We start from the raw sequence: 14,734 nt of genomic DNA on the forward strand, positions 1-14,734 counted from the left end.
TAACACAATATATATATATATATATATATATAGAGAGAGAGAGAGAGAGAGAGAGAGAGAGAGAGAGAGAGAGAGAGAGAGAGAGAAAGAGAGAGAGAGAGAGAGAGAGAGAGAGAGAGAGAGAGAGAGAGAGAGAGAGAGAGAGAGAGAATTTATTTTATTTATTTATTTATTTATTTTTAATTTTATTTTTTTTGCGAATGTGTGGGACCGGTCCATTGTATCTTCACCCGCCTCAGAGCTGATGGGTCAGTGTGAACTCATTGTCCTCCTCTATGTCCAGCTCCAGGTCTGTGTCGTCTGAAAGGCTCCATTCCGGTTCCGCGAAGGATTGTTGTGGCGACATGGCTCGCCCCCTGTCGCCCGCTTCAACCACGTGGGAGTCCGCCACCGTCCGTGTCTGCTCTGTGCACAGGACCCCGGACTGTTCGGACGTCCCGTCTCCTTTGTCCTTCCTCCCTGCCGCATCACTGGCGTCCTCCTCCTGCTTACCTCCTTGTGGATTTTCCTGATCGATTGAAAAATCCAGCATCCAGTTCAAAAGTTGTCATAAATAATCAGTCGAATCCGGAAAAAAAGTAGTTGTAAAAGAACCAACCTGTTTGAGTCTTCGCCATTTTGCACGTCGATTTTGAAACCAGGTTTTCACCTTAAAAAATAGAAACCAATTTCATAAATACTATCTGTCCATTATCATAATAAATAGGCCTATATTCTAATTATACTGATATTTGAAACTGTATTAATTCCTGAATGTTATCAATTATTTGGTAGCCATTATTAGTGGCTTTGTCTTAAAGAGGTTAAGTAAAAACGGAGTTCGGGAATGGCAAACAATTTCAGATAAATCTACACTAGTATTATTATTATTGTTGTATTATTATTATTATTATTTTTAAAATCCTTTTTTAATTAAACCTGTGCGTTAGGCTACGATTTTTGGTATTTGCTCACCTGCCGTTCGCTTAGCTGCAACATCTTGGCAAGTCGTTTCCTCTCCGGGGGCGAAAGGTACTTCTGGGTCTCGAATTTCTTCTCCAATTCGATGGTTTGGTCGTTCGAGAAACGGACCTGACCGCCTTTTCGCTTATGTAAGGGCCGCTGGATGGAGGGGGTCCACAGCAGAGGTTTCCCTTTGAGAGAAAGCACAGCGAGGGTCTTTTATAACAAAAAAATGAACACCGGGCCTCGCCTGCTGTGCACACGTAATCTCCTGAGCAAACTGATTTAATTTTTCTGTATATTTTCCCAACCGTTGCATATTTCCGTAAAATTGTTATTTTATTAATCGGCGCTATTGTCGGTCGATTTCATAACGTAACGTTAATATAATTCGCATTAATGATCATTCTTTCATATTTGGAACATTCCGACGTCATATCGCGCTAACATAGTTTGATAAATGGAAAGAGACGCCTCAACAAATTGTAATTAAATATGAGAAAGGAAACGCTAATGTTTAGGACATTAGTACAGACACGGCAATAATCGTTTTGGGAAAAAGGCTATTTTTAAAACTTTAAACATTTGTTATTGATGTGCTTTTGAAGGACGTGCTTACATTAATCTTGGTGACAAAGGTTTAAGCTTTTCCTGTGTTTTTCAAAATAAGGATGAAATCCTCATCTTCACTCCAAACATTAAAAATTAACTGCATTCGAAACCGCAAGTGCCTTGTAAGTGTTTTAACTAATTTCAAGGCTGGTTTCCCGTCGGGTTAATGGTGAGGAACAAACAATAGTTCTTTCTTGCAGCTGTGTTCTAGCCTGCTGCATGTACGCTTTCTTTTTCGGGAAGGTCGTGACAGAGACTAAACTATGGCCAAATATCCGCTTCATGTGTTTCCTGCTTTGTGGCGTGATTATGGGCGATGGCATGCACCGACAGACACGAATGTCCTCTTCTCATTTACACAATCAAAGTCCACTGGGCGAAAGTGTGTTTTTTTTTTTTGGTCGGTCTGTTTTTTTTTTTTGTCAGTCTTGGTTGGAACGAAGCATGAGCTGGACTGATATTTTGTATGATAAATAGATTTCTTCTATATAAGCAGGCGTATCAAAACCTAACAAAAATATTAAAAGAGGACAAACAATCATTTTTGCAATAGAACAAATCGCAACACGAATGACGCTTTTGGACACTGGAATCAAACTTAAGGCCCGAGGGCCAGTTCTGGCCCGCCACATCTTTTTATGTGGCCCACCAAAGCAAATGATGTGCATCCACGTTTCTTGCTGAAATACCAAAATTACAAACTGTGTTCACTTTTTTAAAATGTTGAGTTATTGCAAGCATTTTTTTTGGGGGGGGGGGACAGCTTTTATTGGTCTCCATAGCTATGATGTGGCCCATGACAAAAATGAGTTTGACACGCCTGGTTCTGGACTTGTGATACAATGTTCGATGACAGGAAAATAATACATTGATTTATCCTTTTATTTAGGGCGACGAAAAATGTAAATGGAAACGTACATTTATTTAGGTCTAACCCGAATTTGCTACTATGGGCTATTTTGTAGCAAAGTATTCTATTCGTGCGCACTCGTTCAGAAGTTACACTTTTTTCGCAATAGGTGTAGCCCTGTTTGCAATCATAAAAGAAAGTCACTCACATCCTCACTGGCCAAGCAGAGGAAGTGCAACAATATGTTGAAAACGGATCCCGGGCTATCAGAGGCCGAGTGTTTCCTGAATATGTCTGTATTGAGGATGTCGATAAAATAATCAGCAGCGTGCAGCGGGCTCCCGAGGAAGCGGCTGGCCGGAGTGAGACAGGAAAACATTCAACAGCTTCTGAGACCAGATTTACTCCTATCGACAAGCTCACGGCTTCCGCAAAGGCAACGGAACAGGCCCCCGGAGCTCATTCAGCAACAACACATGTCACATGACCCGCTTGTCACGCTCCACTTAAAAAGAAGGGTTTTTTTTTGTAATCACCCGCAATATCAGAGCCACAAAGCTCCAAGACCATTCAAACAATTATATCTATACAACCGCATTCAAACATTACAGTTTCCTTTGACATGCATGCGTGCACACAATAACAAGTTTTAAGTCACTGGCTGACTTACTCCTCTGATGTTTCTGAACAATGAAGCTCAGGAAAATGAGTCAAGGTTTGCACATTTCACGATCCCATCCACAAACATTCTATCACCGCCTAAAACGAACTGGTTGGTTGGGGGCGCAACAATATACAGTATATTAGAGGGCTGTTTACTTTATGGATTTACTCATTCACTCCCAAAGACGTTTTTAAACGTCTTTTCAGACTTGGTTCAGAATTGGCTGGTACTGAATGAGTTTTAAGAATGTACCCTTGAAGTTAAAAAAAAAAAAAAAAAAGCATTTAAAATGTTCTGATTCTGAGATGTTGTTTTCACTGCACCCAGCATGCATGCATGATCAAGCGTGATGCTGTTATGCAAATGTGAAAAATAGTCTTGGTGGCACTGCAGCCAAGTCACAAAGACGTGGTTGGGTCTGAAACTTCATGTGCATAAAGTTGTCCTCACATCATCATCGTCATACTTCATTGAACTTTCACTGCAGGAGTCACTTTTTATTCACCAAGGTAAAATGGAACTTGACTGTCCCAGTCCAATTTGTTTGGCCACAATTTCGAAAGAGAACATTTGACTGGTACCCTGGGCTCATTATCGGAATCCAATGTAACTGTTTTTTTGTTGTTTTTTTTATGTCCCATGTCGAACCCAAACTGTTCCTGCAGCTCAAAAAATTGTAGGTGCCATTTAACTCTTTTAGCGGCCTTTGAATGAAGGGAGTCCAGAAAGTGATGTGAGTTTGGCCCACTTTTTGCTCCACTTCAAGATTGTTCAAGATAACAGTCAATACAAATCAAAGTTCATAACAGCAATAGTTTATACTCAGCAGAGAATGGTGATGAAAATTAAAGGATAAAAAAAATTCAAAACAGTGTACACAGGACAGTGAGTGGTATAGGACAGCTATTAAAACTATACACAAAGAAGTTGTCTACTAAATAGCTAGAAACACAAGAACCACTCCATTCAATTTTTTGTGCATTATGCAACTTATAACCATTGGCATTACTATATTTGTTCAGGTCAATACTGTACTAATAATAGTAATAACATTGTATTATTACTGGACTTTATTGTTATGCAAGCGTGATCGTTTTGTTCTGCAAAATATTATGTTCAAGTGGTGCAACAAACAGCCGGAAACAAAATAATTGTGTGAAACGTATTTTTTTTTCACTATTTGACGATTTAGATTCTCTCGGGAAATATTTCAAAAAAGCTGTCCGGATTATAAGAGACCATCAGTAAGTGCAAAGGAAAATAGATGTTGGTATTTATCACACAAATATCACGACGCGGTTGCTGCTCAAATCTGTTTTTTTGATAGCAACTCACCGAAAGGGTCGTGTCTTAGCAGGGTATGCGCGTACTCCCCCAGTGCTCGGTGGTGCTGTTGATGGTGAAAAGGATACACGGAGCCTGCGAAAGCTCCAGCGGAGGCGTACGTGCAGGCCGCGAAAGCTGCGGTCGCGTGGTGGTGTGACAGAACCGGATGAATCGGAGTCGGTTCGTAAATTGGCGTCCGGTAAGGTGAGATGAAGTTTGTAAAGGAGGAGTTAGGCGACGGGAAAGTCGGTGTCGGGATGACCGGAGTGGATGCGCATGACGAGGCGGTGGAGGTAGAGGGAGAAGAAGATGAAGAGTTGCCGGTGGTGTGATCGGTCCTCCCTAGAATGTCTTCTATGTAGAAAGGAGTCGGGTGAGCTTGTTGGATGGCAGTCGGCGCGTACAGAGGGACACTCATGCTGGCTGGTATGCCGTTCACTCCCGCGATCTATATTTTGGACAAAAGTTCAGCTCTTTTCCAGCGTTTGCCAGTACAAAAACATTTGCAGTATCCGTTAAGTAAAACAAAAAAAAGGCGGTTTCAGTCGCGTGGGGAGTTTTTTTTTTTTTTTTTTTGGAGGTGGTCCCGATCCAACTGTTGGACTGTTATCTGGCTACAGACGCAGAAGGGAGGAGATAAATGGACGAGTCACTTCCTCCAGGTGGACAGCGAAGGTTTCTGATTGGCTCCCTCATCTCCTCCAATCGACCCACGCAGACATTCAGTAATCAGATGACAGTTGACCAAAGGTAATTGCTTCTCCGCCAAAACAAAGACGATCAAATAATCTGTTTTAGTTGATAGTTTAAGGAGGAAAAAAAAAATTCTTGTCTATGATGTCACCAATTGCTGAATTGTGGTTCATAACGCTAATGTAATGTAAGCTTATATTATTAATTATCATTTTATGTTTGAGCATCGTATTATTTCATGTGAAGCGTACCTAAATTATATTCTGTTGTTTAATAATTGCTTAGACATGTTTTTATGTTGCTGGGTTCTGATTGGCTGTTAAAGTAAGAAGCAGGAAGTGATTTTAGTTACGGGAGTTGTGTTCTCGGACGTGCTGCGGTTTTTTCTTTTGCTTTTTCTCCTTTTATTAAACTGCATTAAATGATTCAATCTCTCCATCTGTCATTCGCAAAGAAGAGCCATCCACTGAAAAACAACGAACCCCTCAACTTACAGTAATCTTCTATTTCACTAAAAACGCAGCATCAAGAGAAGACTGGGGTATAATTTCTGGATATGGAGTGCAGTAAAGCTGTGATAACATTTTGTAAATTAAATATTTCATGAAAGTATTCCTAGATTAAATTTGTATATAAGATGTGCTGAGTAAATGTGTTCATATAAATGCTAACGTTATTCCTGTTACATGTAACAGTCTAATTAGCGTACGTGCACGTGCACGTATTCAAGTAATTATTGGTCCGAATACAAAATTATCTGAAGATGATACAGGATACATCACGTTTACATATTCAGAAGCGTGTCTGAAATTACACTGCCTGGGCAAAAAAAAAAGTTTTACATTGTTTTTCAACAGTGATGCAAGTCAACCTTTTGAGACTATTTGTTGGCGCTGATTCCGAATCTGGCCCCGTTTTCTCTCGAGCGCACCAGTTAAATAAATAATTTAATAATAATAATAATAATAATAATAATAATAAGGGGTGGAACAGTGGACTACAGATTAGCAGGTCCGCCTCACAGTGCAGAAGTTCATGGTTCTGCGGCCTTCCTGTGTGGAGTTTGCATATTCTCCCCGTGCCTGCGTGGGTTTTCTCCGAGTACTTCGGTTTCATCCCACATTCGAAAAAACATGCATGGCTGTTTAATGGAACACTAAATTGTCCCTAAGTGTAATTGTCAGGACGAATGCTTGTTCCTCTCTGTGTGCCCTGCGATTGGCTGGCAACTGGTTAAGGGTGTCCCCCTCCTACTGCCCGAAGACGGCTGGGATAGGATCCAGCACCCCCCGCCACCCTTGTAAGAATAAAGCGGATCGAAAAAGGGATGGATGGATAGTAATAATAATCATCATCGTGTAGGCTAGAAACAATAATATATGAAATATAGTCATATATTTAGTAATCTGTATTAATTAAGGGTGGGGTGCGCAACAGGTTGTTCTTTTTTCCTGAAACGCCATACAGTTTGATTACAACACAGGGTGAAATCCCTATTGCGCAAGATGTTCTATTGCAATAAGTAAATAAATCATCTCCATAGCCTGAAGTTCTATAAAAAAAAACCCAATTATTTTTTTTTTAAATCAGCGTCCAAAATGTTTAGTGAAACTTTGAGCCATCTCTGCCATGAGTGTTGTTTAAAAATTGAAATGATTAAAGGATCTAAGTGGGTTACATTATTTGGTCATTTGTGTTTGAAATGAAAGTTTTGAATGTAATAAATATCACATGGTTCTATAGAACCATGCGATTTCAGCCAGTCAGCAAACAGAGGGGTGGGGGAGCATTTCTTATATGCTTTTAAACGTTTAAATTACATATTATGTTGAGTTGTTGTTGTTGTTGTTTTTTTGCTTTCTGCATACACAATTACAATTCTCGCAGAAATTACAGATGCGAACTGTATTTCAACGAGTAGGCGTCCAATATTTCATGTGTGTGTATATTTAATTCGTACAATACAGTAATTGTAATATTAAAAAATGTTGCAGTGATGGTTACGCAGGCTACTGTATATGTTAAACCGTTCTTGACTTTAACGAATCAAACAGCCCCTTATCTTGAACTATGTTGCCTATAGCTTACAATCTATACACGATGCAGTTTTACGGCGAGTGATTAACTCAGCATTTGAATGTTGAATGAAAGATAGCCACAATCAGCGGGAATTGAGTCTGCAGATGTCTGCTTATCTTGCCCCATATGAATCGTGCTCCGCGACCACGAGTGATAAAAGTCTCTCTTGCACGGTTGCATTTGCGTGTTAATTTTTACGACCATAATTAACGCGGCCACGAGTCACGTCGCAGCGCCGAGTGGAAGCAAAATGCTTCTCGTCTGATAGATGGGCTCACTTATCAACTTAAGAGTGTTTGATTTTCTGATGCATCTTTAAAAAAAACGCGCGTCTCTAACAGCCAACTTTCCCAACTGCTGTCATTTAGATAAAGCGAACTCCGATAGCAAACATGGACGTGAATAGCCTTGAAGACATGAAAGAAAACACCAAACGACTAATATTTGGACTGAGACAACTGATTACAACTCATTGATTACCTTGGCGTCAGACTCCTGCCCAAAACGATGGATAACTTTTCAATTGGAGCAGCAGGTCAGTGACAGCTGGCGCCATAAATATTACCACCAATGACAAATCGCTTTGGCGCGGCTCTCCATTGAACAACACGGGGAACTGCACTCCATTTTGAAGCCATCCAATCCGTTCGACTCAGTGGGATTAAAATTTGATTCCATTTGTTAAATCTCAGTTTAACGCATTTACGTTTTTTAAATTGTCATTTGACATATATTTGAATGAACCTGTCAGTACTCCAGATCTCTCTCCAATAAAGGACGATTCGATTCATGTCTCGATATATTTCCAAGTAGGGCGATTGAATCGAATCGTCCCACTTTTAAAAGGAAAAAAAAAACAAAACAATTTTCTCGATTCAAATCGTTTTATATGTGTACACACACTATTTGAGTAATACATTTTTAGGCACACACACAGTGCCAAAATAAGATGACAATTCATCCAGGGTGGAAAAAAAATACTTATCAACTTGCAATTAAAAAAAAAAATCAAGAATGATCGCTAATTTATCAGCATTTTTGAAGTGCATGTCTTAACCAAAGATAATCAAAGTCTTGACCTGAAGAACGGCAAATTTTAAATGGTTAGCCTTTTGCATGTCCCCCAAAAAGTTATTTGTCAACCGAATACAGTATGTCTTTTATTTTGGAGGGGTGGGTAATGCTGTTGTTTTTTTTCTTTTCCACACCATAAAACAGCGTTCATGACCATTGTGAGGCTATGCACATAATTTTTAGGATTTTGGCTGTGCCATTTTGCCAGGTAGCAATTAAGACAGACAAAGGGCCCTATTTTCTTAGTAGAATACTAAGAATAGTAAAATTAAGAATAAATGGATATGCCGAATAATTCGAAAAAACATTATGATGAGTCGTATAATTGTTGCAATCCTTCCTTCCAATAGTAATTAAACAAATGTCACCTTAAACAAATGACTGGTACAGATTAGAATGACTCCAAATAAAGAGGAACTTTGTCGTTATCCAAGGTATGTAATGCAACACAAGGGATATGTGCTGACCCGTGGCTGAGTTTAGCAGTGTGGGTCCACTTCTCTTTTACACACATGATGTAAGGGAAAAAATGGTGTAGAAAGCTAGAATGCTTGGAAATTAAACCACGGACAGCACAACAACAACAACAAAAAATCACAACTTACTTGCTTAAGTCTATAAACAAGCTTTTCAAATACAAAAAAAAAAAACAAGTGATACTCTCCGCCAAAAGATACCTCATGAAAATAACTAATCAAGGCATTGATGGCTGACCCACAGCCGGAATCAGTTTCTCGGATTTTTCTTCATGTTTCTCCATCTGGTGCTGCCATACCATCCGGAGTGGTTTCTGAATCTGGGCATGGTTGCAGCGACTTGAGAACGTGTTCCAGTGTCCATTGCTCCTCGTGTAAGGCATGCTGCTCCAAAGTGAACTGACCCTGCTTGGTGCGGACCAGCTCCTTGACGTGAGCACACGACGAGAGTGCTGCAGCAGATAAACAGATCATTCTTGTTGAGAAGCACTACTAGGTTGGGATTTGATTGGATTTTTCTTGTATACAGTCAGGCCAACCTTTTCCCAGGTCATCCACCAAACTCCGAACATAAAATCCACCACCGCATTCAATATCTGCAATGAGAAGAATTTTTTTTTTTACAGTGGTACCTCTACTTACGAACGTCTCTTCATACGAAATTTTCAATTTACAGAACGTCTCAACAGGAAAATATTGCCTCTTGTTACAAAAGAAATTTCAAGATACGAAAGGTAAAAATACAGTATGGGCTGCGACTTACAGCTCCAAGGTTCCTAAACACAACATACTTGTAGCTGCTCTGCCATTGGCTATTACCAAGCATCATTCTGGCATCCCCTTAGCTAAGAGGGACCTCTTCCGAATGGGTCTGTGTGTAAATAGATCACTACATAAATATGCGTCTATGCAGCGTCCGCGTCATTCGCCCCTCGGGCCGTGAGGTGTTCCGATAGTTTTACGTAAATATGGATCACCCAGAAAAAGTATTCACCAGTCGGGCGACCGATCACTATGTTGATGTTTGTCTTGGACATTTTGGAAGGATTGTTAAAAGCTGACAAAAGCAAATGTCCTTGGATCAGTTCTTTACAAAACGGCAGGCAAAAAACACTTCTGAGAGAGAACATGATGAGGACGCAGTTAAAAGTGAAATGACCCTCATTTTTTTTCTTTATTCTTTTTTTTTTTACATTATGCACAGCTCTCATTTATTTGGCAATAATCTAATTTTTAACATGTATTTGTAACATATTTTGATGCATTTGTATACTTTAGAAAACATTTATGTCTGAATTTTGGGGGAGGCTTGGAACGGATTAGGGCAGTTACATGGAAAACGTGACTCTACTTACAAAATTTTCTAGTTAAGACATTTCTTCCTGAACCAATTAATTTCGTAAGTAGAGGTACCACTGTACCTTGGATGCGCTCTTAAAAGTAAATAACAGCTGCACTGAGCAAAACATGAAATGATAAGTAACGGATACAAACCCAAAGTGAACAAGGGTGGTTTGAACTCTTGCAGGGTCAAGTTGTACACCGTAACAGACCTCGCAGGTTTGGCCTCGACCTTTTCGCCTTTCTTCAGACGGGCAGACATTCGCTGGCCATTTTTTTTCAGTGCTGAGTAACTGAAATAATAAAAGCAAATAACACCATCAAAGACATGTCCTGAATTTGTAAAATCTCAATAAAAAATGATAAAGGGGGGGAGGGGGGATATAACTATAGTTGTACATCAACAGGAGATTTTGGACAAATATCTCTTAAGCCACACAAACTGTCATCATGAGACTTAAGCCAATTTTTTTAGCAGTGAATGCCATTCTCACATTTTCTCCTCCGGTGGCCAAACCAACCTTTGAAACCAGAGCGATATACAGATTTGTGGCTCAGCAGTCGCAAATTTGCATTTTCATGGCTTTTCTTTTCTGAAAGTAACCGACGAGGATGACGAGAGAAGACGATCGGCGCGCGTGGGTGTATATTTGGAACTGAGAGTCGCCGCTTGATATGGAAGCGGATCCAAATAGGACAGGGGCAGTGAACCAATCTCTTTTTTTCTTTTCTTCATCCATGGATGCTACAGGTTCTTGTTTACTTTCAAAACTTAGTTTGTAGCGGACGTGTGGGACTTCCCGCACGTTTTGAACATGACGTGTCTGATCCACTGGTAAAAGATTTGCACTTCTTTCATCTATAACTGCTTCAATATTATATTATTTTTTGTTATTTTACGTTAACTGTTCTGTAAAGCGCTTTGTTACAGCTGCCAGCTGGTGTGAAAGCGCGATATAAATAACTAGATTGGATTTGCATCCTGCGTTTGTGTTCAGGCCAAACGAATTAAGGAAGTGCTTTAGCACCATCTAGTGGAGTATTGGTGCATTGGTTAGTTAATTTTTTTCCCCTCTGGCTTTTGAGATGTCCTGCATCTCAAAAGCCAGTGTATTTACAGTACGTCAAAACGGAAAGTATGTTTCTGGTTCTCTCTCACTGTAAAAAGTGTTGGAATGCATGTCAGTCCGTCATTGTTTTCATCAGTATTTCAGGCTGACTAACGTGGGCCCAGTCCATCTCTCGTATGCGAAAACCAATCGGTGGCGAGAACGTAATTTCTACGTCATACAGAGGCGCCACACATGCCGACACGCAGCCAAATAAAGAAAAACATTTTTAATTATTGGTGTGATAAAAACATGATGGGACAAATGTCATTGAGGTCTGTGGAAAAGGTATACAACATGGTTTTATTTTTTAAATCTTTCTGTATTTGGCTGCATGTCAGGTGTGCGGCACCTGCGTGTGACATGATGACGCCGCTTGGCTGTCGCCAACGACTCGGACGGATTGGCCCTGCTTGAAATACGGACAGATGTCAGAGATGGATCCTTAAAATGGTTCTTACGTGATACATAAAGACATGTAGGTTTTAATACTCCCATAAATTATTGGTCCTCTTTGGTCCTTTGAAGAGTTTTTTTTCTCCCCTCAAACTAAATTATTATTATTTACAGCCGCGAGGATTTATTGTTGCACCTGCGATGATAAATGATAAACAACAGATGTACAACTCATGGTTGTGGCTGGGTCAGACAGTTAATACGGGGTAAAAATTGGGAGTCGTCCCAATAGTTTACAAAATCGCACTAGCAGCTTTATAGCTCAGAATTTGCAAACCCTTGATCTAACAAATGAACTTTACAAAAGAGTTTTGCTCTAGTGTTTGGTTGTGTTTTTGTGATACCACAACAAAAGACGGCCAATAATTATAGATTCACTACTATTAACATTTAGACATGGTTAAAACTTACAGTGGTGGGACTTGCATGATATTGCCCACAAAATTGTTCAGCTTCTCCTCCACATCAAACTTGGTAATGTGTTCTGTATAAGGTAAGGGAAAAAAAGACTAAGTGGTAAAACGGAAATATTCCACAGTATACTGTATAAGCAAAACCACACAAATATGCACGTTTACTGAGGACCTCAAGTTGCAACAGAAAAACTCAAGTTTGTACTTACGGAAATCTTTCTCGTCCGTAACACTGCCAGTTGCATCAAGGGTGTCTGTTGCTTTACCCAATTCTGCCACAGCGGTGTATTTCTGATAGAAAGAGTATGATTGCTTGCTTACTGCAGTCTTGGAGATAGATTCCACTTACAAGTACTGCACTGTGGTATTTAAATATAACAACACACACACACGCACAGACACACATATTTATAATTTTAGAAAAAAATTAGACCTACAGTATAAGTGACTAGTATAGGACTGCGTAAATGCTCCTCACGAGCCATTGTACCCTTAAAATGAGTCAGTTTCAAGAAAAGTTGCTACCAATAAATTGTCAAAATGTTAATGGAACATAATAACTGTTAATCGTGTCCATAGTGTGAAAATATGTTCCCAGAAAAAAATGCCCTTGTCATGTTTCCTTCCGGGTTAAACAATTTACGACTGTAATGTATCATGTCCTTCCACCTGAATGGCTTTACTAAAAAGGAGAGTTTTTTTTTAATGTACAATTGGTAATTTGTAAGTATTTTTAACTGAATAATTTTGCATAAAGGTAGTGAAGTTGTAGGGGTGTAAAAATACTTCATTTAAAAAAAGTTTATTATTCAAGTGCAAGTTCCAAGCGCTCCAATATGAATATGAAAAAGTACCACGAGTCCACGACATTCAACAATCTCTTCAACAAAGAGCTGCATCAACTACCTTTATTTATTCATAGCACACTGCACGAAGGTTTTATTTAAAGCAGGGGTGCTCATTAGGTAGATCCTGATCTACCGGTAGATCTAAGACAGGTGACAAGTAGATCCGAGGAGTGTCGAGGAGAAAAAAAAACAAACAACCATTTGTGTGTCTTTGTACATGTTAATAATGTATATTTTTGTGTTAATGTACACTCCACCCTAATCATCTGATCAGTCTCATTTTCACCAAAAAAATATTTAAAACTAAAATAAAGCAGGTAAATCTTGAATTTACGGTGCCGCGTGATTACATCACCGGAAGTTGTTAGCTCTCAGCAGTCTGCAATTGCAGTTTGTGATAAGAACTGTTGCGCTCTATCTTTTAGCGTCATTATTTTCATTCAGAGTTTGCTTCGTGTACAATTCACCGAGGGCACGAGCAAAGAATAGGAATCTAGGAGGGCCCAGGGAAGCACTTTAAAACGGTACGTGTGAGCTACGATAGTTAACAGGCTGCAAAAGTGCGTCGCATGCCTCAGTTTCAGGCTGTGTCTCATCATGGCGTGCAAGTGCGTGTGCGTGTGTGTGTGCGCGCGCGTGCGTGTGTGCTTTCGCGCGCGTGCCAGTAATGGTAGATCCCGGGAGGTTAGTTGATCGAAAAGTAGATCTTTGATCCAAAAAGTTTTGCATTTTCACCTGGTTTTGAACAATTTGAACAATTGCTCCTCTTTCATCTATAACTACTTCAGACAACAAAGTGTGTGCAGAAAAGTGGTTAAGATTGCACGATCGTCTGTGCCTCAGGTGTTGTCTTGTATTATTTTGTCATTTTTTTGGGTTAACTTTTCTTTTGATGGCGGCGCGGACACCCGCTGCGGCTCCTCTTGTTTTATGTTGAGAGGGAAGAAATTTCATCTGTGCTGTATGTTACACATTAATACAGCACATTTGACAATAAAGTTTATTCAATTCAATTTACTTTTTGGGCCCCCATGTCACACCACTGGACCACACTTTCCAAGAACCACCCACATTCAGAAAAATATCTCATTGTATATGTATAGATATTCTTTCAGTGTCATTTTAGAACGTCATACAATATTACATTATATACAGTACCACAGCTCACCTTCGAACCAGCCAACATTGTGCTGAGCATTTTTGTGCCATTTCCAACACCAACAACTAAAAGGAATACAGAATGATGCAACGAATTCAGACACGCTAACAATAACATTTTGATAACATAAATTAAAACCAAGACTGAGCAATAGCGTTTCTATTATACTGTGTATATTTTCTTCATTACCTTTCACAAACACATTTAAAAAAACGGGATACTAGACATACCTAATACTCCACTGGCAGCACTGTCAAGCGTTCCTCCGTGACCCATCTTCAGACTCTGTTTTTTCCTCTTTCTCGGGTTCGGGTTCTGCACGCCGGCTTCTATATGACAAAACAGGTAGTTCGTGTTGGTTTTCATGAATAAGTATCGTTTCTATTATCTGCCTTACCCTTGAGTAAAGTTTCTTTCAGTTTGTTCAAAACATCTGCAGAGGTCGGTCCTTGCTTTTTATAAATTGCAAAGAGTCCATTCAATGATTGCAGTTTCGATAGAGAACTAGTAATAGGTGCAGTTGTGGTACTTCCAGCCATGTTTTTTTTTTGTCACGACAGTATACGACATTAGAAGGCGACGATCTTCTTCTTTGGTTTCAAACAACGTTTTAAGCCCATGACAGCCGTCTGCTGGTCATTAGATTTAACACGTTTGACTTCGTAGCGACGCAAACAACGTGGAATTTAATT

General features: G+C 39.7%; 2 protein-coding genes and 1 long non-coding RNA gene across 3 annotated transcripts in view; 1 reads left to right on the plus strand and 2 right to left on the minus strand.

Annotated features, from left to right (window-relative positions):
• LOC127604356 (uncharacterized) overlaps positions 1-14,734 on the plus strand; it is a 137,232-nt gene that overhangs the window by 10,945 nt on the left and 111,553 nt on the right. The window lies entirely within an intron of this gene.
• Positions 197-5,005, minus strand: hhex (hematopoietically expressed homeobox). The gene is made up of 4 exons (XM_052071267.1): positions 4,404-5,005; positions 955-1,133; positions 599-649; positions 197-508 (listed from the first exon to the last, which is right to left on the minus strand). The coding sequence occupies exons 1-4, from the start codon at positions 4,810-4,812 to the stop codon at positions 236-238; spliced, it is 912 nt and encodes a 303-aa protein (XP_051927227.1). The 5' UTR covers positions 4,813-5,005; the 3' UTR covers positions 197-235.
• On the minus strand, positions 8,548-14,620 carry trub1 (TruB pseudouridine (psi) synthase family member 1). Its single transcript, XM_052071280.1, has 8 exons — positions 14,440-14,620; positions 14,273-14,371; positions 14,052-14,107; positions 12,245-12,326; positions 12,034-12,106; positions 10,211-10,350; positions 9,256-9,312; positions 8,548-9,168 (listed from the first exon to the last, which is right to left on the minus strand). Exons 1-8 carry the CDS (start codon positions 14,579-14,581, stop codon positions 8,987-8,989), a joined length of 831 nt encoding a protein of 276 aa, XP_051927240.1. The 5' UTR covers positions 14,582-14,620; the 3' UTR covers positions 8,548-8,986.

This window comes from Hippocampus zosterae, chromosome 7 (genome assembly GCF_025434085.1).
Source record: "Hippocampus zosterae strain Florida chromosome 7, ASM2543408v3, whole genome shotgun sequence".
NCBI lineage: Eukaryota > Metazoa > Chordata > Actinopteri > Syngnathiformes > Syngnathidae > Hippocampus > Hippocampus zosterae.

Coding starts and splice junctions, on each gene's coding strand:
- hhex (XM_052071267.1), bottom strand. CDS start 4,812: ATGAGTGTCCCTCTGTACGCGCCGACTGCCATCCAACAAGCTCACCCG. Junction 650..954: donor TGCAGCTAAGCGAACGGCAG/GTGAGCAAATAC, acceptor CTATTTTTTAAG/GTGAAAACCTGGTTTCAAAA. Junction 509..598: donor AATGGCGAAGACTCAAACAG/GTTGGTTCTTTT, acceptor TCAATCGATCAG/GAAAATCCACAAGGAGGTAA.
- trub1 (XM_052071280.1), bottom strand. CDS start 14,581: ATGGCTGGAAGTACCACAACTGCACCTATTACTAGTTCTCTATCGAAA. Junction 12,327..14,051: donor CAATGTTGGCTGGTTCGAAG/GTGAGCTGTGGT, acceptor TCTTTCTATCAG/AAATACACCGCTGTGGCAGA. Junction 12,107..12,244: donor TACGGACGAGAAAGATTTCC/GTAAGTACAAAC, acceptor TACCTTATACAG/AACACATTACCAAGTTTGAT.